The sequence below is a fragment of the Pteronotus mesoamericanus genome, unplaced genomic scaffold, assembly GCF_021234165.1.
Source record: "Pteronotus mesoamericanus isolate MK-2021 breed Mesoamerican mustached bat unplaced genomic scaffold, CSHL_Meso_final contig_25, whole genome shotgun sequence".
In the NCBI taxonomy this organism is placed as follows: domain Eukaryota; kingdom Metazoa; phylum Chordata; class Mammalia; order Chiroptera; family Mormoopidae; genus Pteronotus; species Pteronotus mesoamericanus.
Genome location: NW_026555105.1, coordinates 14,906,514 through 14,928,878, shown reverse-complemented (window position 1 = coordinate 14,928,878; position 22,365 = coordinate 14,906,514). Strand labels below are relative to the sequence as shown.

Here is a 22,365-nt window from a genome sequence, read left to right as displayed (position 1 = left end):
TGCTTTCTTGGACCATTCTGGACACTGGATGCCAGAGCCGGGGCACATGGAAGGCCCCACACTTGTGCCTGAAAAGCTTCATAAACAGGCTGGGGTTGGGGAGAGGATGGAAAAAAAGAGGTATCATTGCAGCAGCGGACATTCATCCACTTACAAAGTTTATTGGTTTCTAATTAATAATGCCAACCCCTCAAATTTAGGAAGCACTTTACAGTTGTACATATGCTTCCTCGTTTACATGCAGAAAATGAAGCCTGAAAATTAACTATTGGATCTAGCATTGAGGAGCTCATGATGACCTTGACAAGGTTTTGGTAAAGAAGGTATAAGCTTGATTGGACAGGGTTCAAGAGAGAATGGTAGGAAAACCGGAAATAGCAAGTATACACAACTCATTTGAGGTTTATGCTATCCAAGTGAACAGAGAAATGAGGAAGGCCTAGAGGGATGTAGGGTCAAGAGAGAGTTAGGATGAAAACTATTTCAGCATGTTTGAATGCTGATAGGAATGAACCAGCAAATAAGGGGAATGGATGATCCGGGAGAATTTCTGAAGAAGCCCAGGTTAGTAGTACAGGGGCTGGCAGCTAGGGCCCAAATGGAAGGGACAGTTGATCAATAGTAACCGAAGACCCAGTATGGAGGCAGAGATGAGGATAGATATTCAGATGTGGAGAGAGCATGTGGAAGTCTTCTCTGATTGCTTCTATTTACTCAGTGAAATAGGAAGCAAACTAAGAATAAGAGAGAAGAAAGGGTAGAATGAATCAGGGCAATGTAGGCTAGCGGGCGATTCAAGGAACAACCAGTCAGCCAGGTTGTGTTTCCCCGCCCCCCCCCAGAACTGAATGGGTACCCAGGTTGCGGGGGCGGGGGGGGGGCGGGAGGGGCAAAGTAGGTAGAGAGTGGGTTGGGATTTTGCCAGGCAAAAACACGATGAAGCGAGAGAAGAGAAAGCTACCTGTGGGTATAGTCAAAGCAGTGGCTGTTCTGATGGTCCGGTATTTTTGAAGGAATGAATGAATGATTAAATCCCAGCGTCTAGGTCTGACCTTCGCCGGTCTAGGAGGGCGGGCCGGCAGGGGGCGCTCTATGCTGGCGGAGCTGGACTCGGGCTTCAGTTCGGACTCCGCAGCCTGCACCGCCACCCTGTGCCGTACCCCCTTTAGCTGACTGTGAAGAGATCAGTGCCCCGCAGGGCTAGAGCAGGACTACGTCGGAACAGGACAGAGTCGTCAGATTTAAATTCCACGAGCAACCCGGGAACGGGAGCTACGGCTGAACCTAAGCCGCAGCCGGTGCTAACACGCGGGGCGGGGCCGGGCCGCGGGCCGGCCAATGCGCGCCAAGGGGCGGGCCGTAGAGGCATGCACCGCGTTTGAGCCCTACCGTTAGAGAAAAACAGCCAATGAGAGAGCCGGGGCGGGGCGGTGTGGCCAATGGCGCGGGCCTGTTTGATTCAAAGGGCCTATAAAGCGACCTGCTGGTAGGCATTCTTCCTAGCCTGGTAGGGCTTGGACACCGCCATGGCTTTATTGACGGAAGGGCTGGACGAACTGCCCGCTGCCTGCTTGTCGCCATGCGGGCCGCCCAACCCAGCCGAGCTGTACAGCGAAGCGCAGCGCCTAGCGCTCGAGGAGCTGGTGGCGGGCGGCGCGGACGCTTTCGCCGCCTTCCTGAGACGCGAGCGCTTGGGCCACTTTCTGAACTCCGACGAGGTGCGCACCATTCTGCGTACGGCCGAGCGGCCCCGCGAGGAGGGCGCGGTAGCAGAGGCAGAGGACTCCTTCGGCTCGTCGCATGACTGCTCGTCCGGCACCTACTTCCCCGAGCAGTCGGATCTGGAGCCGCCGCTACTGGAGCTTGGCTGGCCGGCCTTCTACCAGGGCGCCTACCGCGGTGCCACACGGGTCGAGGCGCACTTCCAGCCCCGCGGCGCGGGCGCTGGCGGCCCCTATGGCTGCAAGGACGCGCTTCGCCAGCAGCTCCGCTCGGCGCGAGAGGTGAGCGGCCCGGCCCCGGCCTCTCGGGACGCCTGGGTCCCTGATCGGACGGGAGACTCTCTTCAAGAATGGGGAACAGGCCTTTTGGGAGCGCAGAACTGTGGCCCCATGGTCCCCGATGTGCCCCACCCTGCGTGTCACACCTAGGGTTCCTGATGTCCTGGCCCCTGCTTGTGGAGAGTGGGAGGAGTGGGAGGAATCTCGGTCGCCGAGAATGCGAATTGTATCGGAGTTCCAACCCCTAACATGCATAGCCTGTGGGAAAAGGGACCAGAAATACTTGCAGTTTCAAATTTTAGTTAAACCAGACTGTCCGTTTTCCTGGCTGTGAGCCAACGCTAGGTCCCACTTTCAGGGGCTTCCTAGTAGCAGCTTAAGCTCATTTCCTAGGGGAAAGTTCCTGAAAGATTCTCCCCAGAGACAATTTTGGGGCATTGGGAATCTATTATTGCTAGTCACCTCCACGTGTCTTACATCGTCCGAAGCAAAATACATGCAAGAGTGGCAGTACATACACAGAGTGAGGGGAAAGTTGATTCTTTGGTGAATGGGTGGGGCAGGGGGTTGTTTTTCCACAAACTGGGTAGTGCCCCAGTTTGCAGCCGTTTCCTCAAATGCAAATCCCCTGCTCTAGGTGGACTCTTCACAGTGGGTTTTGGTGCGGTTGTCTCTTAGTGTGACATGGTATTGGGGTGCAATGGGAGGTCTTGTCTTGATGCCAGCCAGGATGAGATTGCAGCAGGGTGCTGGGTACTTGGGGGTCAGGGATGAAGAATGCAGCATACAAGGTGGATGGCGCAGACACAGTGCGGGGGTAGACACCTTAGTCCAGAGCCATGCTCAGCTGCTGCCTTGCCTGCTGACTGGCAGCGGTGCTCCGCTTCCCGGCTGTCTGTGCCATGAGGTAGCAGTAAGTAAGAGTAGTTAGGGATTGTATTTGAGTATGACTGGGTTATATCAAGTCTACTTGAAATAGCCAAGTCCAGGAATAGCCCCCAAGTGCTTCTCATGCTGGCTGTTATTTGCCTGGTGATGGGCTTGTAGCAGGTAGGGGATACAATAGGCTAGTGCCTTGCTTTAGGAGGAGTAGACGTGGGCTCCACTTGCCAGTTTTCAGCCCAGCACAGTTTTCTGCTGTGCTGAGGGTTCTTTTGATGCTGTAGACACTTGTGGCTTCAAAGACAGACTAAAAAGAAGGCTCGATTGTGGGGTAGGTGTGCATTTCCAAACGAACCTCCAGAGTGAGAATGTGGGCACTTGGAAAGTGAGAAAAGTAATGAGTGGGGTCTCCATGAAAGAGGGATTGCCCGAGCCTCCTGCCCAGCCCTAATTTTCAGTGGTAGTGAAGGGGCACTGGAGCTAATGCCAGAGGACAAGCTCTATAAACTTTTAGGTTGACTCTGGAAGGGACTTGAGGCTGGTGTGCAGACTCCCCTTATTCTATTCTGGAAGCAGTAGAGCCTCCTGTCCCCTTCTTTGTCCTAGTCCAGCCTCACGCTCATGTCTTTGAGGTTCTGTATTTGGAACCTGGGTGATTTTAACTGTAATGGTGGTACATTACCACCTTTATATCCAATAAGTATTTTTAGCATCTCTGCCTTATGCTTAATACCTGCTCATTCATTGCCTACTGTGTATCAGACACCGTGCGGGGAGCTGGGACCGCAGGTGGAAAGCATGGTCCTTGCCTGCACTTGAGAGCTGACAGTCTGCTGGTGGGAAGCAGTGAGGAGGTTGCTTCAGGCACTAAGGGAGGGGCTGAAGTAAAAAAGATGGGTGGCTGCATTCAGGAGGATGGGTGCGGCTAGCCCGGCCAGAGGACAGAGGCTGGCTCAGAAGTGTGAAAGGGCCTGGCATGTTTGGGAGGCAACCAAATTTCTCAGGGCTGGAGCGGAGTCTCTGAGGATTAGTGGTAAGAGAAGAGGCAGAGGGGAACGTGGGCCAGACTGTCCCGAACTTTGCATACTACTTGAAGGAGCAGCGGGAGCCCTTGAAGGTTTAGAGGAAGGAGAGGAACATGATCAGATGGGTGTTCCTGAGCTGTGGGAGGGTGGGTTAGAGAGGGATGAGACAGGTGTCCAGGATGGTTGTAAGGAGGGGGCCGTAGGGATCTGTGTGTTAAAGGAGGGTCTTTGCTAAGGCAATGCTGGGGCAGGGGGTGGGGGACGGAAAGAATTTTAGATGGAATTGAAGAACTCGGTCATTAGATGGCCTGGAAGGGTAGTGAGGGAGGGAGCAGGAGAATAGGCAAGGCCAAGGAGTGGAACGGTGTAGGAAGATTTGAGGATAGACATTCTTTAGCTTGGGTAGGTAGTGATGCTACCAAATTAGAATACAGAAGGAGAATAAGGCCGGGGGTAGGACTAGGGAGATGAGCTGGATTTGAGACTTGCTAATGATGTCTCACATCATCTCTTTTATTTAAAAAGCAAACAAAAAACAATGTTTTCTCTGCCAGGCACTATTCCATGTAATCCCACTTGGCAGCTAATGGAATTGAAGCAGAGAAAAGTTTAGTTGCTCCGAGGTCACCCCGCCGGTAAATGACGGAGCCAGGACTCAAACTGAGGCACAGCATTTGTTCACCACCGTCAGCCACCGCACTGCCTCAGGCCATGTGGAGATAAGAAGCCATTTTTGTTCTCAGATGGACAGAGACTTATGGGGGAGACAGGTAATGGAGAGCTAATGCGGTAGCCGGTCCAGTGCTTCTGTGTACTGCGTGCTGTATCCTTTGAGGCCCAGTACCTGCAACGGTTGAGGACTGTGAGGATGCAGGTCTCAGGCGGTTTGAGGATGAGATGAGAAGCCACTCGATGTCTGTGCTGTGATGGTGTGATTGCTCAAGCGCCTGCTGGGTATGATCGAGCGCTGTTAGTGAGTCAGTTTCTGTGCTAAGCTCTTTTCCTGGATTCTCTTACTTAACCCTCCCAGGCCTAGGAGGAAGCCAGAATTAAGAACAGAACAGGCTCAGAGAAGTTAAGTAACCTGCCCATGTGGGACAGAGCTGGGCTCAAGCCCAAGTCAGCCAGGCTCCTGAGCCCATGCCCTTAGTTAGCGCTCCATGTGGTCTCCCTGCCGTGAGGGAGGGTTGCTATGTTGGCAGTTTTCGGAGGCTGGAGATTTTTCACGGTTTCTTAAGATTTGGACTTTTAATTTCCACATGACATATCCTATGAATAAGAAAATGGCAATGACAGTACCAAATCTGTCCTTTTTAGGAAGAAGACTGAAGTGGTCAGGGTGCAGGCACAAGAAAGCAAGGTCACTTAGTAAATGGCAGTGTCTAGTCCTGGCTTTGTAGCCTGAATGGACGGCTCTGGGATAGGTTTTGTCCTCACCCAGGACTCATGCTGCATTTTGAGCTGTTTAGGCTCCTAGGGCACCTGGCACAGAACAGGTGCTCAGGAGATACTGTGAAGACCTACCATAGGCACCTTTGTTCATTCAGCTATATGCACTTGGAGGGAGAATGGGGAGAAGTAGCAAGAAAGATAATGAAATAGTTCGGGTGATTCTGTCTGCCTTTCTACGCAGCAAGTACTTGTCCCATAGTAGGTGTGACTGGAGCAGTGTATCTTGTCAGCCCCTCTGTTGGCTCAGTTCCTGTGTGCCTTTTAAATTGTGGGCATTCTGCCATACTGAGTGAGGAATGCTGCTTAAAAAGCACCCAATTTATTTACAGCATGGCTTCTGCATGCGAGCTCACTGCTGGCCTCATGCTCAGTCGAGTTTCACCAAAGCTGGAGGAGATGTGGACCGCTTCGGACTTTCTGAGAGCCGAGGTGGTTGCTACCTAAGGAGTTTTTAGTGTAATTTTGAACTACATAGGATTTTCCCCTTACACACCTACTCCAGAATCTATTCCTATACAGTTGTGTTTGTTGATGAATCATTAGGTTCTTTGTCTCTGTTGCCATGTGAATCATTGTTCGTGCCAGTCTGGCCCCCACAAGGCAAGTGGGAGCGGAGACCTTGCTGGAAGTGCCTCCTGCCTTCCTTTGGCCACGTGCTTCTGCTTGGCTTTGGGGCTGTGCCTGCTTTCCACGTGCAAGTTCATGGGCAAAGCTCATCCCACCAGGAGGTTCCTCACTCCCTCAAGTCATTATTTTACTGGCTGTCTGTTCCCTGTGTGCTTTTGTTCCAAAGAGGCTCTTTTGCTGTGATCTCACCTTTAGGCATCCATTCGGTAATCTGAGCGTTAGTAGAAGCTGTCATTGCACTGACCAGGAGTCCTGCGGGGAGGAGTGGCAGCTGAGGGATCTGTGGGAGGCCCCAGGTGTGCACGTGGACGTATCTGAATTAAGGCTCTCCTGGCGTTGCTCAGCTGTCCTCTGAGTTACAATAGAACCTGTGTGGTGTGATCAGTTTGTGTTCTGGGTGCTTGTATCAACCCAGGGCAGGCTTCTCAGCCTCACCACTTCTCGCCTTAGGGCACAGGACAGCCCCTTGGGACAAAATCATCGGGCGCTGAGCAGCAGCATAGGGCGCTGAGCAGCATTTCTTCTTTTTAATTGTGGTAAACATCATAACAAATTTACCATTTTTTAAAGTTACATTAAGGCCTTGGCTTGTGTGGCTCAGTGGACTGAGCGCTGGCCTGTGAACCACGAGGTTGCCCGTTTGATTCCCAGTCAGGGCACATGTCTGGGCTGCAGGCCGGGACCCCAGTTGGGGTGAATGAGAGCCAGCCGATCTGTGTATCTTTCATACACTGATGTTTCTCTCCCTGTTTTTCTCCTTTCCTCCCCCCTCTCTAAAAGTAAATAAACAAAATCCTTAAAAAAAAAAAGTTTACCTTAAGTGCGTTCACATTATTGTTTTTCCGTACCTATTGAAGTCCCTGTTCCATCCTCTTCCCAGCCCCTGGCAACCACCATCCTGTTTTCTGCCTGCTCATTTCTCTGTTTTTTCACCTTGCGTCCATCTGACCGAGTACCTGTGGGATTATTTTGTGACTCCTTTATGAATATAGAATAATTGTTCTCAGGAAGAAGAAGTAGTGGGTATATACTGGCTTTTTAAACATCCTGATGCACAAGAATAGAACCTCTGGACTGGAATTTGGTGGCAAAAATATGAATACACATATCCAATAGGTTATTTTTTGTGGCACTAGTTTCATAGCAAAAGACTGGAGGAGCTCAAACACACTTCAGGAGAGGATTGGTGAGTAAACCAACTCTTCTACACCATGGAGTACCTTGCAGCTCTGAACAGGAAGGAGGACTAACTCTGTTTTCTGGTATGAAGGGTCTAGAACTGCGGTGACCAGTGCAGTAGCCATTAACCACGTGGTAATTTAAATTTATATGCATTAAAAAGAAATAAAATTAAAAATTCCGTTCCTCTATAGCATTAGCCCTATTCCAAGAATTTAATGGTTACTCGTGGCTAGTGGCTATCATGTTGGACATCATGGATATAGAACATCTATGGTATCAGCAGGTTCTGCTGGGCACCACTAATCTAGAACAATGTGTATGGACACATCTACACATGTATGAACACGATACATATATTTACTTATATTAAATAACTATGTTCATACATACATACCCATATTTATTTATATTTTTTAAAATGGAAGAATAACCCTGACTGGTGTGGCTCAGTTGGACATTGTTCCACAGAGGGGTTGCCAGTTTGATTCTGGTCGGGTCACGTGCCTGGGTTGGGGGTTTGGTGCCTGGTTCGAGGCACCTACGAGAGGCAACTGATCGATGTTTCTCTCCCTCTTTTCTCCTCACTTCCCTTCTCTCCGAAACAAATAAAATCTTTTTAAAAAATGGAAGAATGAACCAAAAACTAATTAAAATTATTATCTTAATGAGGAGGGAGAAAGGGGAAGAAGAAAAAGGAAGGAGGGAGCAAGGATGCAATCTGGGGTCTCTGAATGTACCTTGTCTTGTAGATTGGATTTTGGAACTGGGCAAATGTTTTCCATAATTATAAAATAAAAATAGAATGATAGGCTGGAGAACCCCTGCCTTTCCCACTATTAACGCCCCCCCCCCAAAAAAACCCACCTCTTGATGCTTTTCCTTCCCTTTCTAAAAGCCTAGCCCACCTGCATGCTTTAGGCTGGAACAGCACAAAGGAAATGCAGCTGTGTGTGTGGTCAGTCCCTCTATGGGCCAGAGAAAAACCGGCTCCCCCGACCCCTGCCTTCCTGGAGAGGCGCTGTGCCGCTCCTCAGATGGAGGCTCCACCAGCAATAAACATTTTATTTCTTTATTTTTAGAGAGAGGGGAAGGGAGGGAGAGAAACACCAATGTGTGGTCACCCCTTGTGTGCCCCCAACTGGGAACTCGGCCTGCAACCCAGGCATGTGCTCCGACTGGGAATCGAACAGGTGACCCTTTGGCTCGCAGGTCCGCGCTCAATCCGCTGAGCCACACCAGCTAGTGTTCTACCAGCACTTTATAATATAATACTTCAATTGTTAATTGTGTAATAACAGCCTATGGAATCTAGAGAGAACACACACAAGCAAATTTAGGTTTTGCTGTGGAAATAATACTTTCTTCCTTGTTTTGTTTTTAAACCCTGAAGATGATCTCAAGAAAGTTTAAAGATTTTTAAAGAAATTCCAAAGAGAGAATTTCTGTTCTATTAAAGATGTAAAAAATTGGGAGAAAATATATCTTTAGCTTTTTTTAGCAACGGAGTCTTCAGAAGAAGTAGTAAGGGCCTTAAGGAGTTGAAGGAAATCAACTTTGGGTGTCACGTGGTCAGCATGAGGCTTCAACAGACGGGCTCTGTTGACCACTGGGCAGGTTGACACATCTTTGGATGTACGCAGAACTGTGGTAGAATTGTAGGCATGTTGTACACGTGTCCTTGCTCTGTTACCATGGGTGAAAGGGAGGGAAACTGAGGGAATCAGTAGGAAGGGCTGATTGACACGAACATCCTGCTTCACGCAGAGGAAGAACCAGAATGCGAGCAGGAGTGACTGACTGAGGGGCCCCTCGGGGCTGCTCACGTGGTAGGTCAGGGCCCAGACCAGCCCACCGAGGGCGCATGAATCAGACTCCAGAGCTGGAAGGGGCCCTGTTTGAGGACACTGAGCTTGGATGGAATGACTTGCCCAGGAACAGCAGCAGAATTGGGACTAAATATGACCAGCTGCCCTACGAAGGCTTTCTTCATGCCAGAGGCTATCAAATGTGTACATGGATTCTCTCACTGACTGAGCCCCCAGACACTACAAGATAAAGGCAATGTTATTTGCACATTATAAAAGCTATCAGAACTTAAGCAACTTGCTAGAGCATACGTGGTGCTTGAAAGTGGAAGAGCCAGGATCCATGTCTTGGTATAATAGCTTGTTCACAGAACATCTTTGTTTCTGGAGATACCCTGGTCTAGTCCATTCTGCATTAGCGGTACCCCTCGCAGAGGAAAGGTGCCCGCCGTCCTAGGGAGTCCCAGGCTTCCTCCGTGTTCACTCTGAATTATTATTGCGTGTCATTTGTAATCATCCTCTGTGGTGGGCTTGACCCCATGTGCTTTATGAAATACTCTACTGATCCTTTCAGAATTTAGTTCAAGCTCTCAGGCATTTGAAGAGTGAACATTACTAGACTAGTGTGAAGTGATACTTAGTTTAACACTTTCCTGCATGGCCCTGGAGTCACATAGACCTGGGTCGAAATTCCAACTCTGCATTTGCCCAAGTGTGCCTGTCACTTTGTACGAGCTACCTAACCACTCCAAACTGTGTTTTCTTACCTGTAAACTGGGGATAAGAACGAATGGGGTTTTGAAATCTCAAGCTATCTCTTTAGAGCTTTTATGTGAGAAGATACTTAGAAAAGATTCCACTTCTATGTGAAAAGTAGCATAAACAAGCTTTGTACCCTTCCTAAAGACCAAGAATACCACCGAGGTGGCTCCTCTGTAACTACGTGGACCGCTGAACCCTTTGGTATAAATCAGCAAAGGAGAGTTGGTAGTGTGGGGTAAGGCTTGGATTTTGTCACCTGCAATGATGACATGGGACTTGACACACAGGTGTGGCTGCTCCAGAAGTGGCCGGAGAAGTGGAGGAACATTGGAGGGCAGTGGCCCCCAGCCTTTTTGTCACAAGGACTGGTTTCGTGGAAGACAGTTTTTCCGTGGACTGGGTGCGGTGGTGGGGGGCGGACACAGGAGGCGGAGCTCAGGTGGTCGTGCCAGCGAAGGGTCGCCAACTCATTTGCCTGATGCCTACCTCCTGCTGTGCGGCCAGGTTCCTAACAGGCCACCGACCAGAGCTGGTCCACAGCCTTGGGGGTGTTGGGGATTCCTGGTTCAGGTACCAGGAATTATGACTGAGTTGCACTGAATTTCAGATGGGTGTTGATGACACTGGAATAGAATCTCGAAAGTCACCACTTACAGAGCTTTCTAGCAGAAAGAAAGTGGGCAGGCGCTGTGCAGCCCTGGCCGGGACAGGGCAGTGCCCCCGTGACCGTGCGGGCACCTGCTGGCCACGGGGTGCTCGCCTTCCTGATGTGTCTCTCCTTTGTCCATCGCACGTTATTGCTCAGGGAGGGAGCAGTGACTGGTTTCTGTGCCTCTTTCAAGTCCAGGTGTGCTTCTGGGAGCCATAGCCTGCGGCGTGAACACCAACACCTAGGCGATGTGTCCAGCCTTGGGAAGCAGGCACTTGGCTGGCTAGTTAGTGTGTGAATCTAGGTTATTGCTCAGCTTACTTCAGAGGTTTGAGAAGCCCTAGGTCTAGTTCAGCTTTGCAGAGCTTGGTTGCATGGGGGCTGGTGGGGCTGAGGAGGAGGGTCTAGGGGAGAGGGCTTGGGTCTGGGAGGAAGAATTTCCTACTGATTGCTCCCATGGATAGGGCTGTTCCTTCTGCAGAAGCCTAAGGGGCTTGCTCCAGTAAGAGAGGGGGGGATGCTGGGTACAGGGGGAGCCGGTAAGAAATGCCTCCATCCATCCTGTAAACACCCTGCGCATGCTGGGGACCCGTGTTCAAATCCAGTTATTTTCAGTACACGTAGGAAAGGTTGAAACTTTAAAACCAAACAGTGAAACCAATAGCAAATTAGATACGTACTGCCTAACAAAGCTGTTGTTTGTACAATTGTTTTTATGGAGTGGTGAATCTGAATTCCATTTGGCAGGTGATTTATACTAATGGCCTTGCTCCTGAGCCTCTGCCTCTAGCAGTTCTCTAGCCCTCTCTAATCCAAATGAAAAAATGTTGTTTTAGAGAGAGGGGAAGCGAGGGAGAGAGGGAGAGAAACATCAATCGGTGGCCTCTCACAGGCACCCCAGCCAGGGATGAGGCATACAGCCCAGGCATGTGTCCTGACTGGGAACCGAACCAGCGACCTTTGGCTTTGCGGTTACAACACTCAACCCACTGAGCCACACTGGCCAGGGTGCTGTACTCTCATTCTTAAACCTGTGCATGTAGAACCCCTTTATGAAGAGTCCTACTGCCACCTCAAAATCAGTTTCGAAGCTTCTCCCAAGCCTCTTTTTTTCTGTTTCCTGTTTTTGTAAACCTGAATCTTCCTCTGCCTCTTCCCACCGTTCCTTCCCCCTTCTTTCCTCTCCAGCCCATGCAGTCCATTGCTCAGTTCTCCCATGACCCCTTACCCCTTACCCCCCTCTTTAACCCTCATTGCTTCCATGGACAAAGTCTCTATCACTGATTTTTCTTCTTTCACTCTTCAGTCCTCCTACATGCTTGCTGAACCGAAGGAGTATCTCAGTGCCACTGTGTTGCGGGCACTTGGGTACACGGACCTGTGTTGGAGGAGGTGGGGCCAGGACTCCAGCCTACCCCTGCCTCTCTCTCAGCATCAGCTTCTTCTGTCCTGTTGGGGTCTTCACTTTGAATTCATTACTCCTTCCCTCCACTGCCTGTGTGATACTGATTCCTTGGTTGGCACCCAAGGCCTCTCTGATCTTGCTCACCCGCCTGCCACTCACGTCCTATTGCTCCCTTTCGTGCATACTCCACGTGCCAGCCAAACTGGTGCATTCCCCGTCATTCCCTACCCCTTCCTCTGCCATCACATGGCTCCCTGCCAGCATGCCCTTCCCTTCACTCCTCTCCTGTCCAGATCTTGCCTTTTTTGTGATTCAGCTCAAATGCCCTCTCCTCCAGGACTCCTCTGTGCTCTGCTCTGGTAAACAATGAGTGCCTGTAGTGCACCCACCACTGCAGGCAGATGCTCTGCTGCCCCCTCTTCCCCATAGTGCCCCCTTGTTTAATTGCCTCATACAATACGTATCATTTTACTTCCCTGCATCCCATGTCCTCTCTTTGCAGAAAAGTCGGGTCTGGGTCAAATTCTTTACAGTCACCTTTCTGCCTAGTACAAGGGTTCAGCCCACGGTAGACTCGGAAGGGGTGCTGGCCGCATACGTGAACACCAGTTTCAAGCCTGAGCCCTTTCCAGGCTTCGACTCATTTAATCCTCATAACAGGCCTGTGACAGAGCCGCTAGGAGCTGCTAGGAGTGTCTGTGTCTTCCAGAGGAGGAAGTGGAGGCTCAGAGGCGGTAAGCAGTTTGCCCGGGGCCACACAACTAGTAAACCACAGAGCTGGGATGTGTGTGCCCAGGCCTTTCTGCCTTTTAACCACTGTGTGAATGGGACAGATAACAGCTCAACACAGGACGTATAAAAACCCATCGGAGGATATAAACTTCTAAAGATGCCACCGATTCATAAAGAACCCTTTTCAGTTTTTCAATTGCTATGTCCAGTGGGTTTCATGGTACCCTTTATCAGGAACAGCTCAACGCTGGGGTTTCTTCAAGATGGGGGAGGGGAGGGCAAGGAAGAGGCAGCCAGGGACCTTCCCAGCCTCTCATAGCAATGACTTCCCAGGAGCAGGCATTTCAAAGTCCCTCCTCCTGGTAGATGAGACTCTGGGGTGTTGGAGAAAGAGCAAGATTGCCTCTCTGTCCCTGCCTTTCTTCTTTAACTTCCCTGCAATGCACCCCCTGTGCCCCCGCCCCCCGCCCCGCCACCACATACTTAAGGGATAATGATCGTTAGGTACCCGTCCTGAGTTCTCTTGGGTCAGAGGTAGAATCAGTCCCATTCAAATGCCTCTGTTCCCATTAACATGACACCTGTAAATAAGTTACCTTAATGTTAAAAAAAAGTTAACGTGATTCTAAAAGACGAGTTTTACTGTTGAGGTTAGGAGGAAAGAGCAACCCTTACAGCTGCAGACTGTACCCTAAATCTTGGCTTCAGAAGGGCACACTTTCCCTAGCTAACACCCCCACTTCTCACTCGGGTTGCAGGGACTTGTTTCTAAGCCTGGATGTTTTGACATCCTCAAGGCCCTGCCAGGAGTTAGCTGAGGGCCACCGTTTAAACCTGCAAAGAGCATGATTAGAGGCTTTGTGGCTGGAGCGGCCTCTCTTCAGCAAGGAAAGCTGGGGGCTGGTGGTGCCGCCATGGTAAACTGTCTGGATCAAACTCTGGACTAGTAAACCGAGTCAATAAACAGATAGTTAAGGGATCTTTTGTACCTTGCACTTCAGGTAACATAGTCATTTACTTCTCACTACAAACGTATTTTGCAGCTAAGGAAACAGACATTTGAAATTGCTGTAATTTTCGCAAAAACACATGGGTGGGACAGCCGTTAACTGTAGTCTAATGCCAAGTGTGGAAAATGGATTAGGAGGCAGGAATGTAGCCATATTTTTTGGTTTCTTTTAATCCTTACCCAAGGACATTTTTTTTTATTGCTTTTTGGTGGGGGAGCGGGGGTAGGGGGAAGAGAGAAAGAAACATCAATTGGCTGCTTTCTCGTACACACCCCGACCGGGGATTGAACCCACAACCGGGGTATGTGTCCTGACCAGGAATCAAACTTGCAGTATTTTGGTCCATGGGATGATGCTCCAACCAAATGAGCCATGCCAGCCAGGATTGGAGACGTGTTTTGAGGGAGAAGAAAGGACTGGACAAGCTTCAGGACACAATCCTCAGGATATGTGCATATTTCCGTATTCCTGTTCTTGTGGGCTTGTAGTGTGGACAGATAGATACTAAAGAACTATAGAGACCACGTTTCGTAGAGGGGAGGCTGGTGCTATGGGAGCCGTAGGTTTGGGTCCTAACTAGTACTAGAGGCAGAAGTGGGAGGACCTGCTTGTCACGTTTGATCAGTTTCAAGCCCTGAGTTGGTGGGGCGGGCAGTGGCGGGGGGGGGGGGATCCCTTGATTGTAACAAAAATCAGAGCTTATGATCCAAAATCAGACAATAATCAAAATTACGACTTAGAGAATGTTATACCCAGAAGGGGCCTCAGAGAGAGTCTAAGGTTTTATGTACTTCTTTTGTAGACATAGGAGATGGAAGCCAGTGTGGAAGCGACAGGCCTAAGATAACGGTGTGTTAGCCACAGAGCCTAGACAGCTTGCTCGTCTGAGCCGAGCCTGTGGACAGGGGCTTAGTAACAGGCGAGAAGCTGAGTGGAATAGATCCCTGGGAGGGCAGGGCGCGGTGGACCGCTGTGTGCTTCTGAGGCGTTTGCCAGTGCAGAGGCGTGTGGCTAGGAGGCGGCTGGGAGGGTTAGCTGGGCCAAGCCCAGGTTTGTAGCATGCAGTGGCCTGAGTGTCTTCAGAGCCAGAGAGAAGTTCATGGTGAGGGGAGGATCGATACTACAGCCGGAGGAAGGATGATACCCTAGGATGGGAATCCTTTCCCAGCTCTGAAATGGGGTCCGGAGGCTGGACAAGGAGCGGTAAGGTGCTGCTGTTGTGAGCTGACGGCTTGCTCTCCCTCTGCCTCGCCCTGGCCTGCAGGTGATCGCGGTGGTGATGGATGTATTCACAGACATCGATATCTTCAGAGACCTGCAGGAAATATGTCGGAAACATGGAGTTGCTGTATACATCCTTCTGGACCAGGCGCTGCTCTCTCAGTTTTTGGATATGTGCATGGATCTGAAAGTTCATCCTGAGCAGGAAAAGGTGGGTGTTACACTGTTTCTGGTTTCACCACGGTCAAGACTGGGACCTATCTACGTGGCAGGTGGTAGTGATATCCCCATTACAAGGGAGGCAACGGAGGCTGCGAGCAGAGTGACTTATGTGCATGAAGTCTCACAGAAAAGAAACGACAGAGTCGGGATTCAAACCCTGGCCCCTCCCTCACATCATGCTGCCTCCTAACAAGGGGCCTGACTGTTGATGTCCAGAGGCTGCCTTGGAAGCAGCTGCTTCTGACTGTAGCGCTGGTAGGCTGCAATTTTAATCCTAATGACTGCTATTTATGGAGCTCCTGCCCTTCCCTTGGTGCTGTCCGAGGCTCTTGACAAATGTTACGCAACTTAATCCTTACAGAAGCCCGTTTGAGTAAGTGGCATTCTACCTATGTTTTAGTTCAGGAAGAGGTGACCCGGAGACCCACTGAAAAGTACTGGGACCGGGGTTTGACTCCCCATCTGCCATCGCTGCCACATGGTGCCTCTCATGTCTCATTGTTATAAAATTAGACTTTTTTATGTCCTTTGCTCTGAGCATGAAAGTAATTTGAACTTAAGTATTTAAATGTAATACAATTTAAAGGTTGTACAACTTAGCTAGCTTGGTCTCTTTAGTGCTGAGAAGCAAGAAAAATAGTCATACTTATGCCATTTTTTAAAAAAATTAAGCAACATGTGAGTTTCAGAATTTAACTGATCAATTTAGCTCATCAACTGTGAGCGCCTACTATGAGCTCTTCTAGGTACTGGAAATAAAGCAGTCAGCAAAATAAGCAAAGAATTTGGGCTTTAATACTATAGGTTACTGCATGGGGGCATAAAGTTACTGCCTTGTTATTAAGCAATTTGGTTTTGCAAAATTTTAGCTATTTAACTTCTCCCACAGCGTTCTTGTTGGTTGTTTCCCCTAAAGAGGAAACCCCGAGGCTTGGGTTTAATTAGGTAGTTTCTAAGTTGTCGCTGGTGCTACAAAGCAAATCACAATGTAGGTAGGATTGGACCGTGGAGAGCCAGGGAAATGAAGCAGCCATGTGACCCAACGGTCAGATAAAAACTGAGATCAGGTGGACCCAAGGAGCATGCGAGTCAGGCATGGAAAAGCTTGCTGTCCTCTAGCCTCATGTTAGCCCGTGACTGCTCACCTAGAGCCAGGTGAAGAAATTGAAGGCGTCCTTGTTTAATTTCAAGGCACCCTTTCTGTAATTAAAGCGGTGTGTTAGCAGCAGGAAAATCACAGAACAGTTCTAGCCACAACTTTGATCAAGAGATTGGCTGTGATTCATTCATCTAACTCAGCAGAAACCCAGGAGTACTGTCTGACAGCTCAGTTGCCCACTGCTGGGTGGTGCCTGAATGGGTGTCCAGATCCTCTGCAGCAGGGGCTGAAGGGAGGCTTGCGCCTCTGGCCTCGCCGGTTTTCATCGTGTCTTAACTCCTCCCTGGGGAAGCGCAATCTTCCCTGTCTGCTTCCCACCCCGGCATGTCTGTGCGGGAGCACAGGCGCCCTCACCGGGTGGGGGCCGACTTCCTCCCCCAGGCCCTGGCTCTGTGGCCGGTTCAGGTGTCTGCTGTCCTGTCTGTAGGAACTTGGCCATACATTTGTGCGCAGGCCTTGGAAACGCTTCGGCCACAGCCACGGAGGCATGTACAACAGTCAGATAAGTGCCAAAGAGTAAGATGCACAAAACCGTGCCTAAATCTGCTCGTAGTGATATTTTTTTAATGCTCATTATTGTATGTTGACCCTTTGAAGCTCTGCTTAGGAATCATCACCTCCTCCAGTGAGCCCTTCCCTGCCAGCTCCATGTGTTCCTTTGTGGAAGTTAATATCTTTTTCAAATTGAACTTAATTTCCATTTTAAAGTAATTTATGATTTACAAAGGAGTTACAAAAACAATATAAGCAATATAAGGAATTCATGAAAACTCTTTGCCCACATTCTCTAAATGTTATCACCTTACAAACCACGGTACAAATTTGAAAATCAAGAAAGAAGCTTGATATAATACTATATTATCTGAGCTAAACATCGCATACATTTCACTGATCATCCGTGAAAGCCCTTTTTCTTGTCCAGGGGTCAATCCAGGACCAGAGCTGGCATAGCTATTGTGTCCCCTTAGCTTCCTCTCATCCAGAACCATTCTTTCTTCTTTGTCTTTTAGGGTCTTGTCAATTGGAAGAATTCTAGCTGGTTTTCTATAGAATTTGGGTTTGTATGATGTTTCCTCATGATTAAATTCAGATTGTGCATTTTGGTAAGAATGCCACTGAAGTAATGTTACTGTGCCATACTTTTTTCTGTTGTGCCTTTTGTTTTTATTTTTGAAGTAATTATAGATTCATAGAAATTGCAAAGATAATTCAAAGGGGTTTCCATGGATCCTTTATCCAGTTTTCCCCTATGGTTACATCTGTAACTTACAGCACAATAGCAAAAGCTGGACATTGACCAGGTATAATGTGTGTCTGTAGTTCATGTGCCATTTTATCACGTGTACACATGCGTAACTACCACCGCCATCAAGGTACAGAGCTATTCAGTACCACCGAGATCACCCTTGTGCTACACGTTTATAGTCACATCCACTCCCCTCTCGGTGCCCTCCCCCATCTCTGTAATTTTGTCAGAGACTGTTATATAAATGGAACCGTGTAGGATGTGACCTTTTGAGATTGGCTTTTTTCCCTCTGCATAAAGCCCTTGGGATCCATCCAGACTGTTGTGTGTATCAATAGTTTTTTCCTTTTAACTGCTGAGCAGTATCATGGTATGGTTGTATCATAGCTTGTTTAGCCATTCACCCAGTAAAAGGCATTAGGATAGTTTTCATTCTTTTACTATTATGAATAAAGATACAATGAAAATTTGTGTACAGGTTTTTGTGTGGATGTAGATTTTCACTTCTCTGGAGGATGTTAGTCTTGCTATAGTTTTTAATCATTTATTACTTTTCTCTCTCCTATCTAGTCCTTGAAGGTCAAGAGCATGCCTTATAGCAAAAATATGCCTTATGTCTCTTTTGTTTCAAACCCTGGTACATAGTAGGGACTTTCTTTGTGGAATGAATGAGAGAGTCAAACAAAAATCTTAAATATTTAATTTGAATGTATAAGATTTCTAAAGATATTTAGCTACTGATCTCCAAAGAATGCAGATTGTCTTAGTATTTTGCATACCATTGTGTATACATTTACGTGTGTCATTTTACAAAGATGATTATACGTACACATGCATATAGCCCCAATGTGTTAGCAGTACCTTTCTGGTAAATACATACTTGTGGGAAATATGACATTGCTGATTAAGACATATGCGAGACGAGTGTTTCCTGCTTCAAGTTCTGTGTTAGAGAAGGCTCGTCCTATGTTCTCCAGATCCATTATGGTGTGGGAGGTGTTATTATTCATTGGTGATCCTACTGAACAAAAAAAGTAGGAGAAATATCAATGTAGCTTCTTTAAGCCTTTGTTAAGATGTTGTTTATTCTGAGCCTGTTTCCTTTGATAGTTTAATCCCCCATGTTTTGTTTCCAAAATCACTTCTCAGATTCTGTTGTGTAGTATCGCCAAAAAGTGAGTCTTCTTTTACAGCACATGTACATAGGAACTAAGGGTCTCAAAAAGAAATATAAGAAACGGGCATATGAGAAGCTGGACAGAATGTGAAGCAGCATTGCTTGAGTGCTGAGAGTCCCCTGGCTGGCACGCTGGGTGCGTTGTTACTGAATGGTGACTGCGAACCACTCATCAGCCAATAAATTTGTCTCTCTGGGAATTGTAAACTGAGCCCTCTAGTCTTAATCGCCTGCTCACTAGACTGTTACTTCTTTTTCCCCCCCCTCTCCTGCCAACAGCTGATGACAGTGCGGACTATTACAGGAAATATCTACTACGCGAGATCAGGAACTAAAATTGTTGGGAAGGTTCATGAAAAGTTCACATTGATTGATGGTGTTCGAGTGGCTACAGGCTCCTACAGGTGAGTTTCTCACCCATCCGTGCTTAGTAACCTAAACTTTGTAGAAGGTGCATGCTCTATGGAGGCAAAAGCTTTTTCCCCCCTCTCAGTGCAAGGCTTTATAGCCTGACATTCTGAGATGTGTGCATCTGTGTGTGAGCAGGTTAATCAAAGCCTCCTCCTATAGGAGGTAGTTGCGGTGGGGGTCACCTCCCCTGCCCTGGCCCACAAAACTAAGTGCAGAGGTTAAAATTTGCCTAGAGACCCCACAGTGAGTGAGCCCTAGATGCAAGCTTCAGCCAGGCTCACAGTGGATGAATTGGGGGTTAACAGTGACATGAACAGTCCCAAGTCTCGTTCCTCGGGCACTTTGAACCCCTTGTTTCTGCCCAGTTGAAGGTAAGGGCAGTCTCAGGCATGGGTATCAGAGTAGAGGGCAGAGCCGAAGCTGTCAGCTTACAGCAATCCTTCGCCTCGCTTCTAGCCTTGTAATCTAGTCCTTTAGTCTAGAAGGCACAGATCCACGTTCCGGCCCTACCTTTGAAGTCTCGCTTTGGCAATGGCAGCTTAAGGGAGAGTACAGGGAAGTTGAATAGATGGTAGAGGTAATGAGTGGTTAACTCTAATCTCCAGAAGTGAAGACATGCCATTTTTCTCTCCTGTGGCTCCGATGTTTGGCCACCTCTGCGTTAGATTGTCTGATGGGGTGTATGAGGTGTGTCTGCAGAGTTTAAAAAATGAAAAACTCATTTTTGAAGAAACGCACGTTCCTGAGTGATCATTATGTGTCAGCCCTGGGTATAGGTGGACGTGGAAAGATTTGTGGGTGATGAGGCAGTAAGACGAAGTAAGCCTCGATGCCTTCGCTAGCAGTACCGTCAGCACTGGGGGGGAAATGTGCACCCTTCCCGGAGACTTATTCCATAAGAAGTTTTTAAATAGCGGGAGGAAACTAGATTTCCACCCAAAGAAGGGTTTCTCTGTATTAGCCAAACTTAGCTCAACTGGTTTTTGGCTATTCTAAAATATAAAATATAAAAAGTACTCTCTATAAATGAAATGTGCCACCATTGAGGATGAGGAGGATGTTAGCTCTCATTTGCTGGGGACATTTTATAATCCTGATGTTAGATAGATGTCTTATTTATGTAATCTTGTTGAGGGTTTTCAAAAGGATCTCCCTTCTCTATCAGCGGGGTGATTGGGAGGCAGAAAGCTAACTCAGACTGTGCAGATGGAACTTACTGACTCAAGTGACTTAGAAAGGTTTTCAGCTCTTCTTGACCTAGAGGCCAAATATTTATCAGAACACCGTCTCCCGATTCTGTTTTCTCTAGTTGGTCTTTATTCTCAGTCATGCTCTCCAACTGAAGGCAAAGATCCAGGGTTTCTTAGGTGGCCTTTAGTAGCTGTCTCCCAAAGAGAGAGGCTTGATTTCTGTCAGTGCTGGTATCAATCCTTGAAAAATTACTCAGCCCGAGGTGGGTCACATGCCCACCCTGGGTAGCTCCCTGTATCCAAGGGGATAGGGAAGGCTGGCCAGCCAGGTCACAAGCCCAACCATCTTGTGATTGGAGAGGATATGTAAACAAAGGCCTTCTCGTCTAGGGTGGGCATGGGTTCTGTCACCAGAGGAAGGAGGAGGGATGCCAGACAGGCTGGGACGCATGGCCTAATTAGCTCTAAATGTGCTTCCTACAACAGTGCTGCGCTGGCCATTCTTAAGCACTGGACCTGGTCTAGCGTCCACCATAGCTTCCTGCTGTGAAATCACAAGCGTTTCCTCACTTCGAAAATGAGGGCGCTGGCCTGAATATTTTAGAAACCCATTCTAGTTTTCAAAAGCTGAGGCTGAGAATGTGTAGGTTTTAGTGTGTTAGTTAAACAGTTGGCCTTTTTACTTTTATGTTAACCTATATGTGTCATATGTCTATGTGAAGGCTGGTTGAATTCACACTGCATGATAGGTATGCTGTCATTAGAGTTATGACTCTTATGTAGCAGGATATCTGGGCTTTATTACTCAGATTGACAGTAAGTATGTTAAAATTGCTTATTCTTAGTTTCTCTTTGTTTCTTTTTAATCCTTAAGTTTTACATGGACAGATGGCAAATTAAATAGCAGTAACTTGGTCATTCTGTCCGGCCAAGTGGTCGAACACTTTGACCTGGAGTTCCGAATCCTATATGCACAATCAAAGCCCATCAGCTCCAAACTCCTGTCTGGCTTCCGGATCAGCGGCAAGTTTGACCACCTAATTGACCGGCAACCACTATCCAAGGAGCTCACGCTGGGCAACCTGCTGCGGCAGCGGCTGGCCAGGCTCTCAAGCACCCCCAGGAAGGCCGAGCTGGAGTGTGGGGTGTCCGCCAAGACCAGGGCAGAGGCGAGGCGCCATGACTCTGAGTCCTCCACCATCGATGAGGAAGACTACTTTAACAGCCACAAGGATGAACCAGAGGGTGGGAAGGTGACCGATGCCGCCACTCAGACGGAGCCGGGAGAGGAGAGGCCAGTAGTGAGCGTGAGTGACTCGGGAACACAAACCAGCACTGCCATAACCAGTGCTGGGACCCAAACCACTGTGGCCACCCGGTCAGCAAGCTCCCAAACCATGATCCGGTTCATGTCGGCCACCACCCAGACTGACGTGGACGAGAATGTTCTCTTTCCTCAGGGAACCCAGTCTAAAGAGGGGTCCCCTGTATCAAAGATGTCTGTCTCGAGATCTTCCAGTTTGAAGTCTTACTCCTCGCTGTCTTCCCAAGGCTCTGTGGCAAGCTCCATCGGCTCCCAGACTTCCATCAGAGCCACCGACCTCGTCCTTCCAGGCCATTACAAGTACTGGGGCACCCCCCACTTTGACTCGTTTAGAAACTTGAATAAAGAGCGGCAGTTTCACTTTTCTGGCATCAGGTCCCGGCTCCACCACATGCTGGCTATGCTCTCAAGGAGAACGGTTCTTACTGAAAACTATCTTGGCTTTAATTCTGGAAATTTTACCAGAGCACCAGTTAATTTGCTGGCTATTAGAGATAGTGCACTCTACCCCTCCTGTCAGTGACTGCCTGGCATCTGGAGCCGCCTCTGTCCATCCAGGCTCGCGGCAGGCGGCGTCTGAGCCTCACCAAATGTCTCCTGTCCCCAGTTCTTCCACCCGACCTGTAGTCACTATGATTTTCTTTGAATTCTATAAACTGTTCATTATTTTCCATGCTTTTAATATTATTTTTTCCATGTATAAACCAGCTGTTGGTTTTATGGTTTAAACACTATGGGTACAGTTTCTTTGCACAATTTTAATATTACTATCTCTTAAAGAGACTGTTTAGGGGTTCTCAGGTAAGAGAGATGAAATATGTTTTGCATTTTTCTGGATTTGTGTATTCTGTTTCACTGCTTTGAATCACTAATTTTTATGATTA

General features: G+C 48.3%; 1 protein-coding gene across 1 annotated transcript; it reads left to right on the top strand.

Moving 5' to 3' along the window:
• Positions 1–1,517: 1,517 nt before the first annotated feature.
• Positions 1,518–22,365, top strand: FAM83D (family with sequence similarity 83 member D). The gene is made up of 4 exons (XM_054573756.1): positions 1,518–2,003; positions 14,796–14,963; positions 18,836–18,960; positions 21,032–22,365. The coding sequence occupies exons 1-4, from the start codon at positions 1,527–1,529 to the stop codon at positions 22,002–22,004; spliced, it is 1,743 nt and encodes a 580-aa protein (XP_054429731.1). The 5' UTR covers positions 1,518–1,526; the 3' UTR covers positions 22,005–22,365.

Excerpts from the sequence above, each read along its gene's own strand:
- FAM83D (XM_054573756.1), top strand. The coding sequence starts at position 1,527 with ATGGCTTTATTGACGGAAGGGCTGGACGAACTGCCCGCTGCCTGCTTG. Across the intron at positions 2,004-14,795 it reads AGCTCCGCTCGGCGCGAGAG|GTGATCGCGGTGGTGATGGA; the intron begins GTGAGCGGCCCG and ends CCTGGCCTGCAG. Across the intron at positions 18,961-21,031 it reads GTGGCTACAGGCTCCTACAG|TTTTACATGGACAGATGGCA; the intron begins GTGAGTTTCTCA and ends TTAATCCTTAAG.